Source organism: Cydia splendana, chromosome 8, assembly GCF_910591565.1.
Source record: "Cydia splendana chromosome 8, ilCydSple1.2, whole genome shotgun sequence".
In the NCBI taxonomy this organism is placed as follows: Eukaryota; Metazoa; Arthropoda; class Insecta; order Lepidoptera; family Tortricidae; genus Cydia; species Cydia splendana.
This window is the reverse complement of record NC_085967.1, coordinates 3,841,485-3,864,180: the sequence shown is the minus strand read 5'-3', so window position 1 is coordinate 3,864,180 and position 22,696 is coordinate 3,841,485. Positions and strand designations below refer to the sequence as shown.

At 36.8% G+C, this 22,696-nt stretch overlaps 2 protein-coding genes across 6 annotated transcripts in view; one reads left to right on the top strand and one right to left on the bottom strand.

Annotated features, from left to right (window-relative positions):
• The window catches only part of LOC134792698 (uncharacterized), a 603,576-nt gene that overhangs the window by 33,420 nt on the left and 547,460 nt on the right, over positions 1 to 22,696 (bottom strand). For all 5 annotated transcript variants that reach the window (XM_063763987.1, XM_063763986.1, XM_063763989.1 and 2 more), the window contains one exon: positions 14,998 to 15,088. In XM_063763987.1, coding sequence (XP_063620057.1) covers positions 14,998 to 15,088 — 91 coding nt within the window. The remainder of the gene's footprint in view (positions 1 to 14,997; positions 15,089 to 22,696) is intronic.
• On the top strand, positions 4,694 to 6,410 carry LOC134793041 (uncharacterized). Its single transcript, XM_063764564.1, has 2 exons — positions 4,694 to 5,071; positions 5,371 to 6,410. The coding sequence occupies exons 1-2, from the start codon at positions 4,921 to 4,923 to the stop codon at positions 6,408 to 6,410; spliced, it is 1,191 nt and encodes a 396-aa protein (XP_063620634.1). The 5' UTR covers positions 4,694 to 4,920.

Below are 22,696 nucleotides of genomic sequence, written 5' to 3'. Positions count from 1 at the left end.
TTGTGCTGCCCTTGTTTTGAGCTTTTTGTACGCTATGTGTATTAATGTGTAACAAAGTCATATATTCTTTGCGAGTCTACTGTATCACTTTATACCTTACTAATATTACCATTGGCTCTGTGAGATGTAGATCTCGGATATAAATAGATTATGTCTGAAAAACCACAAATACTATTTATACCAAAATTTAGATGAAATATTGAAAGAGACCCTAAGAAGCACAATCGGGGTTGCAATTTAGTACAAAAGTTCTACGCGAAAGAAGTCACAGGTAGAGGCTAGTTCGTAATAAAAAACATCGAACATTCGTAATATTGAACTCAAAAGTAGTCAAGTACAAAACCATATCCATGCGATACATATGTAAGTTGGGGTCAAACTATATCGAAATGCCAACCCATTTCAATACATATGTCAAGTGTAACGATATATATAATATGTACTTGTAAACGTAGCCATTCCACAAAAGCACTCGACGCCCCCGGACCAGGTACCGTATTTAACAGAACTTTGGTAGTTCTTATCTCGTCTCAGTAAGGTTGAAGATAGGTCAATTTGTGTCCAATGGTAGTCGGTTAGGGAAAAATACTCGGAACTGTAATAAACGCACACACGCAACGTACAAATGACAATACAGACAAATTTTCAGTGTGGCGCGAGTCATGAAACAATTTCGTATTTTTTTGTGGCACTGCATTTTACTGGGAAATATTATCATGGCAATGGATACGAATAAAATCCGTAGTTGGGTTATAGTTTAAAAACATGTTCTTAACTTATAGACCGACAAGAAATTGTAGAAATTAAAAAGTGGCAACATCGTATAGTTAGTTTTTTTTAGAATTAGAAAGAACTTGAAAGAAGGTAAGCGATCTTGACATGTCTTTTAATTGAAAAACGCTTTTTAAAAATCAGTATCTATTACTTATGAAAGCAGAAAATATAAATGATCGTATTAGATTCATAATTGTTACATATTTGCCGTAACTTATTTTTAGAATGTGGTTTTCAATTAAAAGACACATCAAGATTGTTTACCTTATTTCTAATGCTAAAAAAACGAACTATAGTGTCGTCCCGTTTTCAGATTGATTTGACGACGCTACGATGTTGCCACTTTTTAATTTCTACAATTTCTTGTCGGTCTATATGTATGTTCCTAATTGTCTAACGACCTGATTCGAACTTTAAGATACGTCAAAATTTGCTAAAGATACGATATGGATCGGGTATAGTATAGTCAGTGTCAAAAGTAACGTTTTTGTTTAAAGAAACATTTGATTTTTTTTGTTTGATATTGTTATTGTTTGTTTCCCAGTTTGGGACATGAAGACAGGATCTAATGATAGGATCCTAGAGAAATCGAGGGAACTCTTAAAATATATACATATTATATAATAAGCACGTCATTAAAGGTTCTAATAGACTAGACTAGAGCATTCTCGCGAAACGCGAACAGAAATGCTCGAGTATTCGCTAAAGTCTATCAGCACCTTAATGTGATTTATGTATTTTTTTTAATTACCCTGTGTATTTGTTTAACAAACTCAATACAAAACTTCAGTGGGACTAACATATATTGAAATGACTCACTTACGTTTTTTAAGTCCAAAATTTATCAACATTCTGAGTTCTGCGTCGTGAATGAAAAACGTATGACTTGTCTTAGTATATTTTTCTTAATAAATATATAATAAATTAATCAAAATCGCTGTTTCTCAGTCCTCAAACCACACCAGTCACACTCGGACATTAAAACGGCGGAAGGGAAATCGGCAATGCACAATGCCGGGGGTTTCCCGGTTTAAAAGGTCCCCCGCTAAACAATAATTCAGCTTCACCCTTCCGAAGTGCAAGGGCGCAGTTACGGCTAGGGATGGGTAACAAATTCTAGGTTTAAATACTTTAAATAGTGGAATTTGTATATATTTCTATTAAAACCCGCATTAGTTAACCTTGATTCCGGTTAGATGGCGTTGTTTTATTGATATGATACGCATTTTGACGTCAGTCACATTGCATTTTGCTTGCGCTTTTTTATGAGCTTAAAAAGACTTAACCAGTGACATACCTATTACATATACGTCGACGATGCATCTTAGATGCATTCTAAACATGCTGACATATGTCATATTTGAATATGATCTGACGGATAGTTTATATTTACCTAATTAATATTTGTAAGCTTCGACAGCTCAGTAGGTAAAGCCGGTATTTATAGCTGTATGTTCAAATATCGCCCTTAAATAATGCGGTGCTTTCCAATATTTAAAAACATAGATTTACCCAATTAAATATAAAAGTAATAAGTAACTGAGTTATCCAAATACGAATACCATAAATCAGCGGTTTTTTCCATTTTCCATTTCCATTTCCATCCATGCACCCCTAGGAAATCAAGCACAAGTCCAAGGACCCCTTATTAAAAAAAACAGCAATACTTTTCAGACCGGTGAGAATAGGTGAGATTGCGGCGGACCCCCGTACATATATTCGCGGACCCCCAGGGGTCCGCGGACCACAGGTTAAGAAACACTGCCATAGATAATTGAGTATTTTGTGACAATTCGATTGCCCAATTTACTACCTAATCTGCTCAATCAAATTGTATTTGCATGCATTAGTAGGTATGTGTGTTTTTAATCATTTAGTACGAAAATTTAGGTTCAGATCTTAGAGGTGGCGTATGATATATATATATCAGTTTAATAGCGTAATATACAAATGAATTACCAGTAGAGTATTTTTTACTAGCTATAGCTCAAAAACATATTCATATTCATATTCATTTTATTTATAATATTAATAATATTACATGTCAATTGTGTCATCATCATCATCATCATCTCAGCCATAAGACGTCCACTGTTGAACATAGGCCTCCCCCTTGGACCTCCATACTCCTCCATCCTCTCAATTGTGTATATATATAAAAGTAATTTACAATTTATTAAATTTAAATAAAGGTAAAAATAAATTTGATTAACAATTCGTTAATTAAAATAAAATAAAATTAAAAAGTATAAGCATATAAGTAAAATTAAATCACTAATACCTAGGTTTGTGTCTGCCCATCCCTATAAGGGTGCACCCCTCACGCATCTAAGTACACCCGCGCACTAATTGTGTTGCCAGCTACTCGGTTATGCTGTGTGCAAACGAATATTTAAGGTGCTATTCAAATTTGCTAATATGCTAATGTGTCAAACCCAGATTGCGCCGTGACCATGGCGATGTTTAATTAATTTATTTGGAATTCATTTTGCAATATTTTATAGGAGTGATAGTACAGTGCGACATAAAATAGTAGGAGTAACGTGGAACTAAAAAAATCGATACTAAATTGTTGCCTTGTTTAATGTTTAAGCATTTTACGTCAAAAATGAGACGTTACGTAGGAATAAGTGGCGCCCTCAATAATTTTCTACAATTTCTTGTCGGACTATACTTAGTATATCGTCGTCTTATGCCCATAACACAAGCCTTATTAATCTTACTGGACTAAGTCGATTACTGTAAGATTGTCGTGTAATATTTATAGATTTTTATTTAAACTCTGGCAAGCCAGCTTTGTCAGTAGAAAAAGGCGGCAAAATTGAAAAACGTACGCACGAACGATCGATTTCCCATACAAATTTTGAATTTCGCGCCTTTTGCTACTGACAAAATTAGTTTGCAAGAGTATCCCTTCAAATGGCGGTCAACCCGCGAATGGTCGATGCGAAAACCAGTAACTGTCATCCACCAGTGAGTGGTTAATGAGGTGTTGACGTATTTAGAGGTGAAATTGAACGCATTTAAGTATAGTTACGCTCTTATAGTGCCCAAAATTAGGTAGCGAGTTAGAGAAGGATAACATACCATAAGAAACACAAAAACACTTGGTATAAAATTTGTTGGTGAGGACCATTGATTCGGGAGCGACCGCCTAGTCCGAGGTCAGTCTCGTTTTTTAAGAGGTTGTTTTGTAAAAGAAATTGTATCTTAGGTCTTTTTTACAAGCTTTTATTTACTTTCACCTGACCGTTGTCTGTCTGTCTGTAATCAAATCTTGCAAGTTAAATTTGATCCACTTCCCGGCTTCCGATTGAGCTGAAATTTTGCATGCATGTATAAATCGGATGACAATGCAATATTATGGTACCATCGAGCTGATCTGATAATGGAGACAGAAGGTGGCCAATGGCCATAGGACCTCTGTGATGAAACAACGCAACCTAATTGTGTTAGGGGTTTTTTTAGAATTGTCTCGATGAGTATTAGTTGTCTGTCTTAAGAAAAGTACAGTCGGCGATAAAAGCTTGTACCAAAAATGATATTTTTGCCAAAAACTTATTATTGATTTAATCTTAAAGATAAAAGTCTTCCTTTGATAATTAAATAGCAATTACCTCCAATAATCAATTAGTTTTATGGTGGTAGTCATTTTTAACATGGAAGCTGGAAAACTGTAATTCTTCCGGTGTTTGATTACGTCTGGCCAAATGTATAAACATAAGAATAATTTAATTTCTATATTCAAATAGCCTATATAACGCTGATTCTAACAATATGTGATTTAATATACTTTCAAACATAGAAAAGCTTAAATCGACGATTTTGTAAAATTTTCTTAATCTGCGCTGACCACCCACCGGGGCCCCGCCACTTGACTACTTTTCGCGTTTTCGGTGGCGCCACTTGAAGGGATAAATAATTATGTTTCACAGCTTCATTCTTTGCGATTTAAAGTTAACATAGTGTAGTAGCACCCCCAAGCATCAGCCTTGCACGGTTTTTAAAGTTTTGTACTGGCAACATTTAAAAAGAAAAAAGTTACCCCTTCCACTACTCCCACCTGGCGACGGTTGGAACCACCATTTTTACTTCATTATTCATTCCCGTGCTCAAGCCTTCGCACGCGTACCTTCCACTTTCAACATGGGGAAACGGAAGAACGAAGAGGAGAATATTAGGAGAAAGATCAAGAAACTGGAGTCAAGATTACTACGACAGACACGTGGCCGATCTAGAATTATATATTCTTCAGATTCTAGTGAAACAGATGGTGAGTTACTATTTGTTTCTAGCTATTTCTCATAAGCTGATGAGATTCTATTGGAAATGTGATGCGTTTTTGCTAATTGCGGGCATTGACTGTCACACATAACTTTTATAACAGCTTGAGGTCAAATTTTAGACCTATCTCAAAGACTGTGATGCGTATTTGCTAATTACGGGCTCTTACTGTCACAATTATGTCTGTTTGAGGTCAAATGACCTGTTTTGAGGATTGTGATGCGTATTTGCTAATTACGGGCTCTTACTGTCACGCTATTCCTTCCTCGGCTCAATTGTACAACAAAATACAGAACGTATTGTTCTTTTCAGACAACATGATAGTTGATTCTGAAGAACGTTATGAGCGAAGCTCGTCGCCGCGCGGCCACGTGGTCTCGCCGCCGCCGCCTCGCACCGCAGCGCCGCCGCCAACCCCAGCGCCAGACTCGCCGCAGCAGCCACCGTCCCAGCCCCCGACGCAACAAGAGCCGCTGCGACCAGCCTCTCCGCGCCCAGGTCCGTCGTCTGCTCCAGATCTACCAGAGACACAACCCCAGGTACTTTCGTCTTCAGCGGGGGATCAAGAACTCGATGACGACATTTTGCTAATGCTAGGTGATGCTCCAAAACCAGAACTGGCGTTAGGCGACAGCATACACAAGGACGTGGCCAGTAGGTGGCATGAAATCTTACTAAAAGGTTTACAAAAGGAGGTTAAAGAAAAGCTTTTTCAAGAGTACCTCGTGCCCAGCAATTGTGACCTCTTAGTTGCTCCTACTCTTAACGCCGAAGCTAAAGCGGCATTAACAGATAGTTCAATAAAAAGAGATCATGCCATAATGGAAAAACAGAAGCAATTAGGAATTGCTCTGTCTGCTCTGGCGCAGGCCATGGATCAATTGCTTAAACCAGATGCATCTGTGCAAAAAATCTTGAAACCAGTCAGTGATGCTTGTCGTATCTTATGCGATAGTCACTACTTAGAAACAAAAACACGTCGCTACTTCGTAGTTTCGTCAATTAACACCGATCTAAAAGAGACCCTTACTAATACGGTTAGAGACGGTTTCCTTTTCGGAGATAATGTATCTGACAAATTAAAAGCCGCTCAATCGATTCAAAAGTCTGGTGAAACATTAAAACACACACCTAAACCGGTTAACAATCGTTTTAATAAAAATAATTTTGTACTTAACAAAAAGTCGCAGGAAAACAATTTAAACTTCAAACCCCTGCATCAAAGGACGCAGAGCAAGCCCGATGCAGGGCACTACCGGCCGTCGCCGCGCTCCAGCCGGCCGAGCAGCGCCCGCGCCCCGCGCCGCTCCTACTCGCCGCGCCGTCGCAGCTACCGGAGCTACAGGAGATAGCTGAACACGAGGTACGGTACGCAGGACGATTACGAAACTATACCCATAAATGGGCACAGATCACTTCTGACCCTACGATTCTTGAATGGACCCAGGGGTATAAGATTCCTTTTACCTCTGTGCCTACTAGAAGAGATTGTCCTGCTGTTTATTCCAAGACAAGATCGGAAAGATCTGACTATGAAAAAGCTATCAATAAACTTTTAGAAATCAATGCCATTTCAATGTGCGAGCATGATCCCGACGAATTCATTTCTAGTATTTTTCTGGTACCTAAACCAAATGGCGAGAAAAGGTTCATTCTAAATTTAAAATGCCTCAATAAGTTTATCGAAACTCGCCATTTTAAAATGGAAGACTATAGAACCGCGTCTAAATTGATAACTCAGGATTGTTATATGGCTTCTATTGATATTAAAGATGCTTATCTTTTGATTCCTATATATAAACCGCATAGAAAATATCTACGATTTATGTTCAACGATACTTTATTTGAGTTTAATTCTCTCCCATTTGGTTTATGTACCTCGCCATACGTTTTCACTAAAATGCTAAAACCTATAGTCGAATACTTAAGACTTCACAATTATCTGTCGTGTATATATCTGGACGATATATTATGTGTGGGTAGATCTCATGATGAATGTCTTGCAAATGTCACTGCATCCAAATCTTTATTAGAAGATTTAGGATTTATTATTAATAGCGAAAAAAGTTGCTTTACACCAAGTACAAAATGTAAATTTTTAGGATTTAATTTTGACTCGAAAAGAATGACGTTAAGTTTACCTGACTCAAAAAGAGACAAAATAAAAGATAAGCTTACGACATTTATCCGAATCTATAAATGTAAATTACGCGAATTTGCTAGATTAATTGGTCTTTTAATATCTGCCTGCCCTGCTATACAATATTCTTGGTTATACACTAAACTTTTAGAACGTCATAAATACCTCAGTTTACTTAAACATTCTAACTATGAAGTTTCAATCACAATATCATCTGAAATAAAGGATGACTTGTACTGGTGGATTAAAAATATTGACAATGGTTTTTGTCCGTTCAGATTTAATCAATTTCAATTAGAAATATTTTCTGATGCATCGAAATCTGGCTGGGGTGCATACTGTAATGATCAAAAGGCGTATGGTTACTGGAAAGAGAGTGAACGTATTTTACATATTAATGAATTAGAGTTAAATGCAGCTTTTTTGGCTTTACGGACATTTGCAGACGAAGTTCATAATTGCGAAATTCTTCTAAGAATCGACAATGTTACCGCCATCGCTTGCATAAACAGAATGGGCAGCGTCCAATTTCCTCACTTAAATCGTATTACAAAGGAAATCTGGCAGTGGTGTGAAAGGCGTAAAATTATAATATTTGCATCATATATCAATACTAAGGAAAATTATGAAGCCGACAAATTATCGCGTACTAAATTTTCTGACACCGAGTGGGAACTAAGTAATAATGCATTCGTAAAAATAAAACAAACTTTTGGTATGCCTGAGGTCGATTTATTTGCAAGCCGTTGTAATACTAATAAGTGTTCTCTATACGTTACCTGGAAGAACGACCCAGATGCATGGACGATCGACGCCTTTACCTTTTCCTGGAAAAATATTAATTTTTACGCCTTTCCACCATTTTCATTGATTTTAAAGGTCATACAAAAAATCATAAATGATAAAGCCGAGGGTATTCTTGTCGTTCCTAACTGGCCCACACAACCATGGTTCCCTTTGTTTTCGAAATTATTAATTGCAGAACCCATTTACTTTCGACCAAGTGCTAATTTGTTAACGTCTCCTTGCAGATCGACTCACAACTTGCACAGGACCCTGTCGTTGATTGCCGCAAAATTATCAGGGACTCGTTATTAAATAGATCATTATCCCCCAGATCGGTTGAAATAATGTTATCTTCGCTATCTGATAATACATACAAACAATATGGCCCATGTATCAAAGCTTATATTGATTATTGTAAAACCCATGGACACGATTATATGAAAATATCAATACCAATTATTATTGATTTTCTGACCCGTATTTTCGATACTGGCGCTAAGTATGGAACGATTAATAATTATAAATCGGCTATTTCATTATTACTAGGTTGCACTTTAAATGATGATCGAATCAAACGGTTTATGAAGGGCGTTTTCAAATTAAGACCGACATTACCCAAATATAATCTAACTTGGAACCCGAGTACAGTTCTTAACCACCTGGGCCGCAAATGGCCTAATGATCATCTTAGTTTGGAAACGCTTTCAAAGAAAACACTCACCTTGTTGGCGTTGTGCTCTGCACATCGAGTGCAAACCTTTTCATTAATAGAGTTGAGTAACGTAAACATGCAAACCGATTCAGAAATAGTTATCAAAATTCCAGCTTTAATTAAAACATCACGACCTTCGTCGTTTCAACCAATTCTCAGACTACCGTTTTTCAACGAACGTCCTGAAATTTGTCCAGCGAGATGCCTTAAAACATACATAAATAAAACAAAGACACTGCGTCATTCTAATAACCATTCTTTATTTGTGAGTTACAAAAAACCGCACAATAAGGTCACATCTCAAACGCTAAGTTCATGGATAAAAACAACACTGCGCGATAGCGGAATAGACACTTCCATATTCACTGCACACAGCACTCGCCACTCTGCCACATCCACTGCCAACAAGATGGGTGTAAGTCTTGACCTGATCCGTAAGACAGCAGGATGGACTGATTCCTCATGTGTATTCGCCAAATATTATCATAAGGAAATAATCACAGATTGTAATCAATTCGCTCGTTCAATTCTCGCTTCTGCTGGAGACCTGTAAATAAAACAAAAATGTGATTATTATTTGATACATAAAATATATATAATATGATTGTTATAGAAAAAAGTAAATACGTGTTGTATAAGTAGTAGTGATAAATTATATAAGTAGGTACATTAAATATGTTTAAAATAAACAACTAAAATGGATGTCTGATTATATAATAATAAGCATGATATTTACAAATGTGAATAAATAAATGATCTCATATCATTCTTGGTTATTACTTACCTGAGTAAATCCTTGGATCCTTGACGCTTTATTTCACATTGACATGCTCTAAACATCCTACACTATGTTAACTTTAAATCGCAAAGAATGAAGCTGTGAAACATAATTGAAGATCAAACGAACTTACCAAGTGAAGTTCGATCGAAATTATGTGAACAGCTTCATTCGACGCGATTTATAACAACCCACCCTCTAATTATACACAATATTATGGGTACACAATATTAACGCCCTACCCACATTAATATAGATGTGAAATAAATGCGTTCAAATTATGCTGTAAACAAATGAAGTAAAAATGGTGGTTCCAACCGTCGCCAGGTGGGAGTAGTGGAAGGGGTAACTTTTTTCTTTTTAAATGTTGCCAGTACAAAACTTTAAAAACCGTGCAAGGCTGATGCTTGGGGGTGCTACTACACTATGTTAACTTTAAATCGCGTCGAATGAAGCTGTTCACATAATTTCGATCGAACTTCACTTGGTAAGTTCGTTTGATCTTCAAGTATTTTCAATAATTGTAGGTACTAAAGGACAATAGTTGGGTGGTTCCACGTATGGCAGCTTATCCTGTTGCCCTTACGAGTGACAAAATATCCCGGTCTTCCCAGTCTCGCAGCCGGTAAAAACACCTATAAACATTAACTGTCACAGCCATTTCAACTAATTTGTCCCTCACGAGACCGTATCAAACTATCCACAGCCGTCCATTACGGCGGCCATCTTAGTCTTAAGTATTTCTAATGTGCCATCTTAGGTTATTTGGTGGGCCCCTTGATATTATAAATGTTGGTTAATCTGTCTAGGGTAGATGGAATTTGGGAAGACAACAATGTCTAACTATAGGTAAGTGACCCGAGGGAATTATTAGACGGACTTTTGGGTAGTATCCCGGCAAAGTGTAATTGACATATCCTTCTAAGTCTCAGCGTCATTTTTGCAGTTTTGAATTTGGAACCTACTTTTATTTAATTGTAGTTCCAAATTAGATTTGATATTGTCCTTTTAAAAGGACATCGGAACTAAAGAGGATTATATAATATTCGTATTTATTTATACAAAAGTCAACATGTTTTTTTAAACAATTTGTTAGTTTTAACTTCATTACTTTGATTTCAGTGCAAAACACTGTTAAAGGTAGACTTCCACCCTGTGGGCCCTCGGCATCGGACGCATCGCACGCAACGGATTTGGTATTTTTTGTATAGAGCGTCATACAAGTGCGGCCACTGATCCGTTGCGTGCAATGCGTCCGATGCGTACGATGCGGCCCTGTGGACGTCTACCTTAATACGTACTTTTAGACTATGACCTATGTTATATAGCTATTTAGATACGTCTGTGTCCAGTGGACATAGTCAAAGCTAAAACCTTTACAGCCTACTACACACACTAAAAAACTAAACAAACTAAGCGCCATGACATAAGTGCAAACTAAGGGGTAGCCCGATGCATCATCGCATGAGTCACTGCAACAACAGGCCACGTGTCCGCCCCTTCGTATCTGACAATACGTCCTGTATTTCATTTACAAGTCATATTTATCAGCTCTATTGAAAACTTAAACATGTTACAGAGGAAATATTGGGGCTAGCTGTGTCGTGTTTGAACTCCTGCTTGTGTACATACCTATAGGTACTTACCTTCAAAATATCATTTGATATTAGCCAATGGCATCGGTGAAGGAAAACATCATGTAGAAACCGGACAAATCCCAATAAGGCCTAGTCTTCCCTTTTGTCTTGATGGTCAGATGTCAGGCAAGACCTACTATGTGTATAATGATGCACAGCATTCTGATGTGCGTTACATATCTGTGGCCTGTGCTCTATTTAATAGTTTTCGTTTTTCGTTACTGTATACTAAGTACTCGAATCCAACTTGGTATTATTTCAAAAAAATGTTTACTGTATGGCAATAAAAGTATATAACAAGTTACCTGATGATCTGAAAAACAAACCAACTACATTGTTTAAACGTTATTTAGATTCTTACCTACTTGAGCATTGTTTTTATAGTGTAAAAAGAGTTTCTGGATCAAACTGATTAGCTTCATAGTTTAGCTGTTTGATTGTACCTAGTTATATTTTAATATATTGTGTAATAAGAAATAGATATAAGTCAAAATATTTGTACACCGACTTCACGGTAGAATATGATGGAACTTGCATTCATTCTAATTTAAGATCACATCAATGTACCATATTCTGACAAATAAATACATTTCATTTTACTCGTAACTTTGCACGGCCATAGTTAGTATTACCCTACTATAGAAGTTAGGAATCGGATTAAATAATTTGAACCTAACTCTAAGTTAGGTAGTGCAAAAAGTACTCAGTCCGGTCTGTTCTTGATTTGCCCGGTCGTTTAGCGACATTAAAACCCATTTATCGAGGAGGGGGACAGGCGATCATTTTCGGATTACTGCCCCTGCAGATGAGAATTAATTCTCGAAAATACTCACCAAATTACCCAGACCCCTCACACTTTTAGAACTATATCCACTTTGGTCTAGGTTTTGAAGGAGGGGTAGATCAAGTTACGTTGGTTGGTCATAACTGGACGTTCTTTGAGGGATTATGAGTGTGTATGAAGGGACGTTTTTGCGTAATTAGTCGTCTTTCTTTCGATAAGTGCTTGGATGCAGGACTTCATAAATTAATTTAATAACTGCCTATAAATTAAGAGTTAAAAAGCTCCTATAGCGCTTGCATTTTCTCTAATTCACAGTAAATAACGACGAGCAAAATAAGTCGTATTTGCAATAAACACCAGGAAAAAGTCAGCAAAAATATAAAAAGCACGAAAAATCGGCGAGACACCCACGCTGACAACGCAAAAAGTTAAGGGCCGATATTAAAAATAGTGGTTCGTTCACAATGGGTACAGGTAGGTAAGTAGGCATTATATTTAAAAGCTCAAGCGAGCGCTAGGTTGACTCAAACCATTTTAAATTGAGCTCCAAATATGGATAGTTGTTATGGCTCTCAAGTTCACAATGACACTGGTTATTTAAAGTCGAGTCTTGTAAGTGGTGAAAATACACAGGTATTGAAAAGCACGGGAAATGGAAAAATCAAAATTCGCGTCCGCCATTCAAATTCGTAGATAACGGTGACGTTGATGGGGGAGCAACAATGACCAGGAGCGAAACGGGAACATACCGGTTTGACCAAATCGTAGCTTGTGTCTTTTGCTTTTGGAAAATGGAACTTGCATCGTCTTAATAAGGTTCTAATTTTAAGTGCTCGTGATTGTGTGATAGGAGGTTGGGAAAGTAAGGTGGATTATTTTCTATTGTGATTTTGGAAGCTTTGATGTGTCAGATTGTATTGTATCTTGCGTACAGATAGGGAGTGAATATATTGAAATGGACAAAATTCACCTATAGCAAAATGTATATAACTGTGGAATGTTAATTTAAAAATGAAATCACAAAGGGGGTCCTAAAGAATAAATCAGGCTAACTAGAATTAATCGTTACAAAATGATAACAGCCTGTTGTTTACTTCCTTCATCTTTACAAACCTACCTACCTATATGTATTATTATTGAGTATCTATATTTAATGTCAAATGCAAAGCCATTTAATAAAAATGCAATATCGTTTACAATGCAGAATCAGTAGAAAATTCCAGTAAAATTCCATATCGTAATAGAAAATAGAAATCGGCTATCATACTACGTACGTCCAGAAAATGTTTTGCATATTTCCTATTACTATTACACTTGAAAAGCGCCATCACCAGCCAACTTAGACTTTTTAATATTAATCCAATTGCTTAAATAGCACAAGCGAAGCAAATGTTCAGACGAACTATTATAAGTGCGCTCTAAGCTTACGTATACTTGTAAGGAAACTGCAGGTAACGTTATGCTGGATTTGGCTAGTTTGAAATGCCCTAGCTCGTTCAACTTTCTATTATAATAAAGTGTCACTATAGCAAGCACGTAATGGCACACGTCCAGCTATTGCAATTGTGATCTTAATGTAAAGAGATAAAGTTCATATTAGCGTAACTAAAATCACAAGATGAGAGACGAGTGATGTTATTAGCGAATAAAACGAAAGGTCCTTTTACACTGGTATTTCATACAAGCATTCTTACAGAATTTTTAATATGACAAGTTGGGGAATTCGGGCAATTTACGATCAAAAGGGATCGATGCGATATATTTTTATGTTATTATGAATATCGTGAACGTCGTTAGTCATATCGTAAATATTTTATGAATATGTACGCGTTGAGATGAGAGACGATTAAAATATATAAGTAAGATTTAACAACATTTATCTTTTTCCGCACTTTATTTAAATAAAGTGCATATAGCTTATGCATATTATGTAAATAATTAAATAGATAAAATAAAATTTTATAAAATGTTCGCTTGTTCAAGGTTTACTCAGAACCACTCTTCCCAATAAACAAATCTAGACAGATTATTAGTAGAGATGCCCCGAATAGTGAATTTGGCCGAATACCGAATACCTAATATTCGGCCCCTCTCTCGGCCGAATACCGAATATTCGGCGACCGAATATTCAGCATGACTTGCGAACATTTTGAGTCACAATTTTTATGAAAACTGTTCGCCATCAACGCACAACGTTTGCTAAGATATATTTTTATGTTGAACAGAATTACCCAATGATAAAAAAAAATTGTAATCAACAAATGCTCAAACACGTGCCTTCGTATTAAACTACTTTCCAAGAATACATTTTAAATATTAAATATACCTAGTGTTTGGTTATTTTTTGTGTAATTTTTCTTTTTAGGTAGGTGCAACAGATATTCGGTATTCAGCAAAGTGGCCGAATAGGCCGAATACCGAATAGTTGCTGAATATTCGTGGCATCTCTAATTATTAGTATCTTCATTTTTAGGGTTCCGTACCCAAAGGGTAAAACGGGACCCTATTACTAAGACTTCGCTGTCCGTCCGTCCGTCCGTCCGTCCGTCCGTCCGTCCGTCCGTCCGTCCGTCTGTCACCAGGCTGTATCTCACGAACCGTGATAGCTAGACAGTTGAAATTTTCACAGATGATGTATTTCTGTTGCCTCTATAACAACAAATACTAAAAACAGTATAAAATAAAGATTTAAATGGGGCTCCCATACAACAAACGTGATTTTTGACCAAAGTTAAGCAACGTCGGGAGTGGTCAGTATTTGGATGGGTGACCGTTTTTTTTTTTGCTTTTTTTTGTTTTTTTTTGTTTGCATTACGGTACGGAACCCTTCGTGCGCGAGACCGACTCGCACTTGCCCGGTTTTTTTGATTTATTTGAACTCTACAATCGTTTTGGAAATCAAGGTTCTTTTCAAGACACATACCTACATGCTATTTAGATGTATAGGTGTATCAAATAGTGGGTTTCCTTCCATGTGTTCGAAGTTTTTTACACTTGACGATATTTTCAGTCTGTTCCTACAGCAAACTCCCTAATCCCTCTAGCTGTAGCAATTACGACCATATTCTAAATAGTTAGAGTACGATTTTGAATGTTCCTTACCTCCAGGGCGGAAGATAGCGAAGCCTTCTCTTGCTTCAGAGTTTCCACGCGGCCCTTGTATTGCAGCAGCGATCGCACTGTCTCCTCCATCCTGCAACAACCGAGATGTAACCTTAATACGAGTAACATAGAGCTCATTTTACTAGCGCCTAATGTGTATTAGGATATTGTTGTTACATATTACCCCCTAAGCCCCGATGTCCTTTTAAAAGGACAAATTCAAACCGAATTTTGAACTTGGAATTAAAGAAGGTTCTAAATTCAAAACTGCAAAAATGACTTAGGAGGATAAAATATTTCTTATTTCTTTATAAGCAAGTGTGTTTAAGAAATAAATAAGTAACTTATAAACGTTGATTAGGTACACTTTTATATACTACTTTTATACTACCCAAAACGCTGTCCGTATAATAATTTCCCATGGCCACTATTTATAATTACAATTATTTTATCTGCCTCCATTTTCTACTGATAAATTGGTATATACTTTATAATAGGGAGAAAGCAATGCCAACATCACTAACAAAATTTCCGTACGCGGTTCGAGCCATCAGTTCCACGTCTGCCAACTTAAACACGTGCCGCGCATAGACAATAGAGGAATATTCACTTAGTTCGTAATTTATATAGTGCTGCCACACGTAGAAAACTTGCCACTTTGAGCACTGTTTCAAGATTTTCTTTGAGAACTTTGTTGGTTAAAATTGGATTATTTTGAAAAGGTAAAGTAATCGTATTCGCAATAATTACAAAACATTGTATAACGGGATTAAAAACATTTTAACAGCTGTTGGGCGTCAAAGTTTGCGGTTCATGTAGATATAATAGGGTGACTGCTGTAATTATTGACCACTACATTTTAATTTGACTAATTGGCCACTCCTAAAAAATCAGAAAGAAGCAAGCCGATTGAAACCTTTTAAGCGTACTACAAATTTAATATAGCCCTAGCTACGAAATACAAAATAGGGAATTGGTAAAAGTACAGACATTTCGATTCTACAACTCTTCTATATAGCTGGCATCTTATTACGGGAAGATCTCTCAATAAAGCTCCTATTCACCACACTTTTCATTTACTATAAGAACGGAGCACTGTGTCATTTCACAGAGAGCCTCGAAAAAAGGCAACAAAAGCCGGAACGATCTTCCTCAACGTACTTCATTACGTAGATGGATCAAACTCGCCAACTGAGCATAATCTCTAGACGCGAGGATTTGCATATTCTACGACAAATAGAGACGGCAGGCTATTGAACACGCGTGCGAAAGAGAGACAGAGAGGAAGTGCACTTGACGTCGTAGCCACTTCATTAGCGGGTGGCTTCCGTTCGCGACGCTGTCAAATGACGCGTTCGAAATAAGAATTGTTTTCGTTTGTTTATGATTTTAGATTTGGGACAAACTAGCGTTTTAAAAATAAAAGTTGTCATTTTGTGGTGCTTTTTCATGTTGTTTTAAACTTTTTGCTTTGGAATAGTTTCCGACCTTCCGGGCTTATGAAATGTCTAATGTGGGTGGTCCTTTACTAAATTGTGATCAATTTTGACAAAAGTTACAGCACAGAAACGGCAAAATTCGTGCTAAATTTTGTACCAAATTGTAATAACAGTTGAACTCCATAAATGAGCATTTTTATTATTTAAAAGCAATTGACCAGAATATTAATTGAAGCCGAAATCCGACCTGCAATTTTAATCCATAATTCTCGAAAGCCGAACCAAACAGGGGGTCCCCTAAATCGGCTTACATTCTTTAAAACAAAACCCCCGGCCGGGAATAATCATTCTGCCCTCTTTTAATTATTAATACACCGCTGAGAGCAGATTACAGTATTAAGAAAAACCTAATGGAGTTATTTGAGTAGGTTTATCTTGGATCTGTGAGTGAAGAAAGGCTTTGGGAGCGTAAGATTTGTATTTTCATAAATTACGCGAATACATACACAATCTTACAGTATACTCTGGCAGCCAGCTTTGTCTTGAAGGAAAGCTTAATTAATTTGTATCTTAACTTTTTACTATACTTTCTTAATGCAAACCACTAATTTGAACGTACTAATGAAGATGTTTCGGAGAGTTATTTTAATATAGATACTTATTTCCTAGGTACCTACTTATTTTTAAAAGTGTACCGTTATTTAAGTACATTTTACGTAGAATACACTTATAAAAAAAATTACTGCAGGTATTGTTTTATTTATTACCTTCTTACACTTTTCTAAATGGTATTTTTTTCTGTAAATATTAGAAATAACACTCAACGGAATTTGATTCGGCATTTGGATCCTTTTAAAAGTTAGGGGTGAATAATCTCGCATCTGACGAGATACGAGACTCTTTAACTTTTAATAAAAATATAATGGACGATAAAAATAAAAATCTTTTAAAAAGATAAGGTGAATGACCTCTCAATAAAACGCAGATAACTTGGCAACTGGCACACAGCGCTCGCTCTTTTTCTTTCCACCCAGCCAGATTTTTGATTACAATAGAACGCAACCGTTTCCAATATTCTAAATTCAAATTCCAAGTATTTGAAATTCGAACTGGCTATGACTGCGGGGCTATGAAGAGAATTTAATAGGCGGTTTTATTGATATTCCGTATAATACCTTCAATTTCGTCTAGAAAGTGGTAATAATATTATGCCATAGCAAGTAAAATCCCGTCTAGCCACTAGTTTGATCGTACTGATAAGAATGTTTTAAATTTCGAAAATATGCTTTTATTATAAACTCGATTACAAAGCATCGACACATGTCGGCATACCATAAACAAGAGCTGCGGCCAAATTCATTCTAGCTATCCCTTTACCGTAATTAAAAAAGCGACCATAAACAATTTACTTTTTCGCAAATTTCCCATGTGGAAAATCTAGGAGCGCGCGGTCGATCACCCTGGCTGTTTGGGCTTCGGGCCTTCGGCTTATTACAGTATAATTTAATGTTTTGTTTTTTTCCTACGTTGTTTTTTTACGGCGGCCAGTCACGACAATATCGACCAGCTGCCAGGGAGCTTTTCCTATTTCTAAAGCGTGTAGTTTGGCTATTTTTAGTTTTTTAATGGAATGTGAGCCTGACATTATACGATTTTAATTGAAGTGGTTGATGGATAGTGTACCTAGGTTTGTTAAGCTAAAAGTTAAATTGCTTCAATTTCTGGAATGTTTCCTGGATCTATTTAATAAAGATAATACATTTTATTTGTAGAAAAAGTAACTAATTGCACGTTATTTTAGTAAGCGTTATAGTTACTCGTAGTTTTTGCCTATAAATCAGAGTTATTGCTGCGCCCCAATCAGAGGGCCTACTGCGAACAACGTTCGACGTGTTGCCTCCCTGTCACACTTACGTACGAATTAGCAAGTGCGACAGAGAGGCAACACGTCGAACGTGATTTGCGGTAGGCCCACAGAGGTCAATTTTAGTAACAATCATACGAATGAAATGGAAAATAAACAGCTTTTTTGATTAAACTTTCTACGTTTTTTAAACTAAAACTAGCGTTTTGGAAAGCGTTTTGCGTATGTGGCTGTACAGGAAAATCGCCCCTCGCGACAAATTACCGCGTCCAACCCTTGACCAGATGAGTGCTGTCGTAAATCTTATCTATTAAACCCGCCCGAGCGAGTGTGGTCCAAGTTTTGAAAGGTGATATTTGCCCACACACAAAAGAAAAGTACACAAGGCAAAAGTAAGAAAGGTAGACCAATACTGTTCTTACCGCGAGTTTGACACTGAGAGTCTGACATATTCGCTAACGACTGCGTAAACTTAACTCAAATTGCATCTCCCTCGTACTGATATTTGTGCAAGCGAGATGCCCTGCGTTTGAGTTAACGCAGTCGCTATCGTTTAAGGCCGAGTAAAACTCATTTTGAGGGTATTTTACATAGGTGGGAAGAGTCGTCATGCACATGGCTAATTCTTCTTTGCAAAACTCACGTCCAATTGATTCACATATTCATGTATCTAAATATAGAGAGAGACTCTTAAATGCCATGTTTTGGTGACTTTGAGCAGGATATTTAAATGGTTTTATTGTTTGGTACACTGAGTGTTTTTTCAACGTCTAGCCTCTCATTCAGCGAGGTAAATATCTCCTACTGAGCTATATAGGATTAATATGAAAACCGTGAACAAGATTGACGTTACGTATAAAATTTAGAGTACCTAACCAAATTTTCAGGCGAAACAGAATGATTATCTACCAAAATATGTACAATTAGGTAGGATACAGAGAGCCTACCGAGAAAAACGAAAATTGAAATCGCTATTTCCCTCTATATCGCTCTTGCATTTCAGCGATAGAGAGGTAGATACAGAAATGTCGATTTTCGTGTTTCGCGGTTGGGCCTCAGGTTCGGTTAAGTAAATCGCTATCTGCTTTAAATTGCACCAACCCCACCCGCCCAGTATCAATGTCCCCTAATTGTATATCCAGGGATTGTATCCGCACCTGGGCTATAACCGCGAAAATCGAAGTTCGTCAATTGCGGGCATTTTTCTCTGTCACTCTAATCACGTCTTAATGAGAGTAAAAGAGAAAGATCCCCGCAATTTGCGAATTTCGGTTTTCGCGGTAGAGCCCCTGAACGGACGATGGCCGACGCACCGAGCCAGACGGCCGGTAAAAAGAATTCGATTTACCGTACAAATCATTCGTCAAACTTTTTTAGACCGTTTTATTTTTCACGTGTTTCGTTTGGCTATGTGAGAAGTGCGTGCTGTGTATGTGTGTGTGTTGTTTATTAAAACTGCTGAACTAAAAGCGGTAATGTGGTAAAAATTAAAACATTCGTGAACGCAAATTTCCATAATATTGTCTGGCATACTTTCCATACTATACTATAATCATAAGTTGTCAGTCAGTAAGAACCAGGAAAATTATACTCATCCCTTTCTTTTGGGTGCTAGTACTAGCGTAAAACAAATACATGATTCTCTATGTCCGTTATATTCAAGGAGATCACTATATCAATAAGATCTTGTGCCATAAATTTGTGTTTTGTACAATAAAGAGCTTATAAATACATGCCACTTTCCCGAATGAAGGTTGAGGGAGGCGATGGCTGAGATACGCGTCATACTCGTGAACGGGTGCTGTTTGTGGAGACTGGTCTGTTTAAGCTTACACGAGCTATTATACTTAGTAACTTTATTTTTATTAATTAATTACAGTGAGACGCCTCATTCTGCTCTCGTATGTTTCTTTTCTCTCAATGAATGTGTTAATTATACAGGATATTGACTCTTGGAGACCCTATACATCTCTAAGGATAACTTGATAAACTATATAATTTTATAGTTCTGACACCTAGAGACATTTACACCTCTAAATATTATAGTTCTTTTTTGTGTTTTGTATCTGTATTTTGTATGTAATTCGACATTAAGAGACCATATACATCTCTTAGTAATTGTAATACGTTAGATTGAATTGTTAGTTTTATTTTATAAAATTGTTGATGTTATTATTTTTGCTTGTATGTAAATTCAATGTTGACGTGTAAAAGTGCCCTTGTGGCCTATTTGCTGAATAAATGTTGAGGTTTGATGTTGATGTTTGATACATACATACATACATACATACATATTATGGCCAAACAATCTAATGATTTTGCTCGTTTTACAGTTCCCATACTGTATTCCTATAACTTATAGCAGCTTATAGCATTCACATCACATAAATAGCATCACATCACACGCCTACACTTCATACACTTGCCGAAAATTCTCGTCAAAATGACAAATGACACCACCACACATGATAAACATTCTGAAAACAAACGACAGATAAAGGATAAGGGCGCGCGCACAATGACTCCCAAACGGCAGGTGTGCACCTGACCCACTTCGCTAATATATTAAAAATGTACACGTTCGTGTATAGATTACCTCCCGCTAGGTAGATTATGCAGCACCTTATTTTTCCTCCTCAAGATTTCCCGCGATACGAGGTCAGCTTTTCTTATTCTGAGACTCCAGTTCTAGTTAGAGCGTCGACTTTTGTAAATCTAGGCCTTCCATATCTTTCTCGATGCTTTTCATCCATAAAACAATAAGAAAAACATACTAAACCTATTACATAATGTTATGTGTTTAGTGTCAGATTTATACTCTGATAAACCAGCTTAGGATGATTACTTCAGATGAAATAGGAGGCAACTTTGAAAAATGTAGGCACGAAGGCTCGACCTAAGCAAAGTTTGCCAGAGTATATATACGTCTATAATGTCTTCGCTCTCGGAGACCATATTTTGCGTGTGGTGACAATCAGTCGTCTCATATGCAACATCTAGTGGTAAATAGTGATCAGTGTTCGTGTAACTAGGCCGTATCTGTGAACGCGCCTAAATTACGACGCCGTTCTAAATTTGAAATTTCACGTTCACCGACGGTTTATGGAGCTAGCTGTTTACCCGCATAGATTAAATTCTGTTTACTATCTTACTTTACTCAACACGCTCCGTGTTACGCTAGGTGACAATATTTTTTAAAGTTTATGTACCAAGGCGGTAAGAACATACACATAGTTTAGTTTCAACCTATTACTACTTATATAGATGGTCAAGCAAATCTTGTCAGTAGAAAAAGGCGCGAAATTCAAATTTTCTATGAGACGGTATCCCTTCGCGCGTACATTTTTCAAATTTGCCGCCTTTTTCTACTGACAAGATCTGCTTGACCAACTATAGTAAAAAGTTATCTTCTTAATACATTCAAGCCAGCAACGAGGTTTAGTTAGGCTAGGTAGCTAGTTAGTAGGGCACCAACCCTATCCTGCGTTTGATAGCCGAGAGGTTTGACTGCCCATATATGAGGCACTGTGATAATATGCATGTTTCTAGAAGTACTTATTATGTTTAAACGCTACTTGGTATGTTGTACTTCTAGAAACATTATTTTATTGCATCAAATTTTAATTATATTTATTCTGTATGTATAGTGATAAGTGTAAAAACTAACATAGCTATAAGTACATACTAACAATATCTATGAGTCTGTAAAAGTTACTTGAAATAAAATGATTTATTATTATTATTATAAATTCTAGAGAGTAAGAAATTGATCTGGAAGACAGCCAGGAAAACTTTTTCCCGCAATTGCCAGTAATTAACCAATTTGAAAGGATCTTGGCATCGAATTTTATAGAAAAGTATTGATAGATGCATTATGGCATGTAATAAAAACTAAACTTAGACCAAAGGAAGTTAATTTCAATACCTAATACATGTTTACTACAAAGTGAAATTTGTTTTGACTATGACTCAAGAGGCGTGCACGTAATGACAACATTAATTTAGCAATAAAATGTCATATAATGAAGCGGCGGTGGCCGAGTGGATCTGACGTCCGACTTTCAATCCGGAGGACGCGGGTTCAAATCCTGGCTCGTACCAATGAGTTTTTCGGAACTTATGTACGGAATATCATTTCATATTTATCACTAGCTTTTCGGTAAAGGAAAACGTCGTGAGGAAACCTGCATACATCCGCGAAGAAATTTAAAGGTGTATGTGAAGTCTCCAACCCGCATTGGGCCAGCGTGGGGACTATAGCCCAAACCCTCTCATGCTTGAGAGGAGGCCTGTGCCCAGCAGTACGTATATAGGCTAAATTATTTATTTATTTATTTTTATTAAAATGTCATAATTAAGCATCAAATTTTTTGAGTTCACTCTTATTGCAAAATGA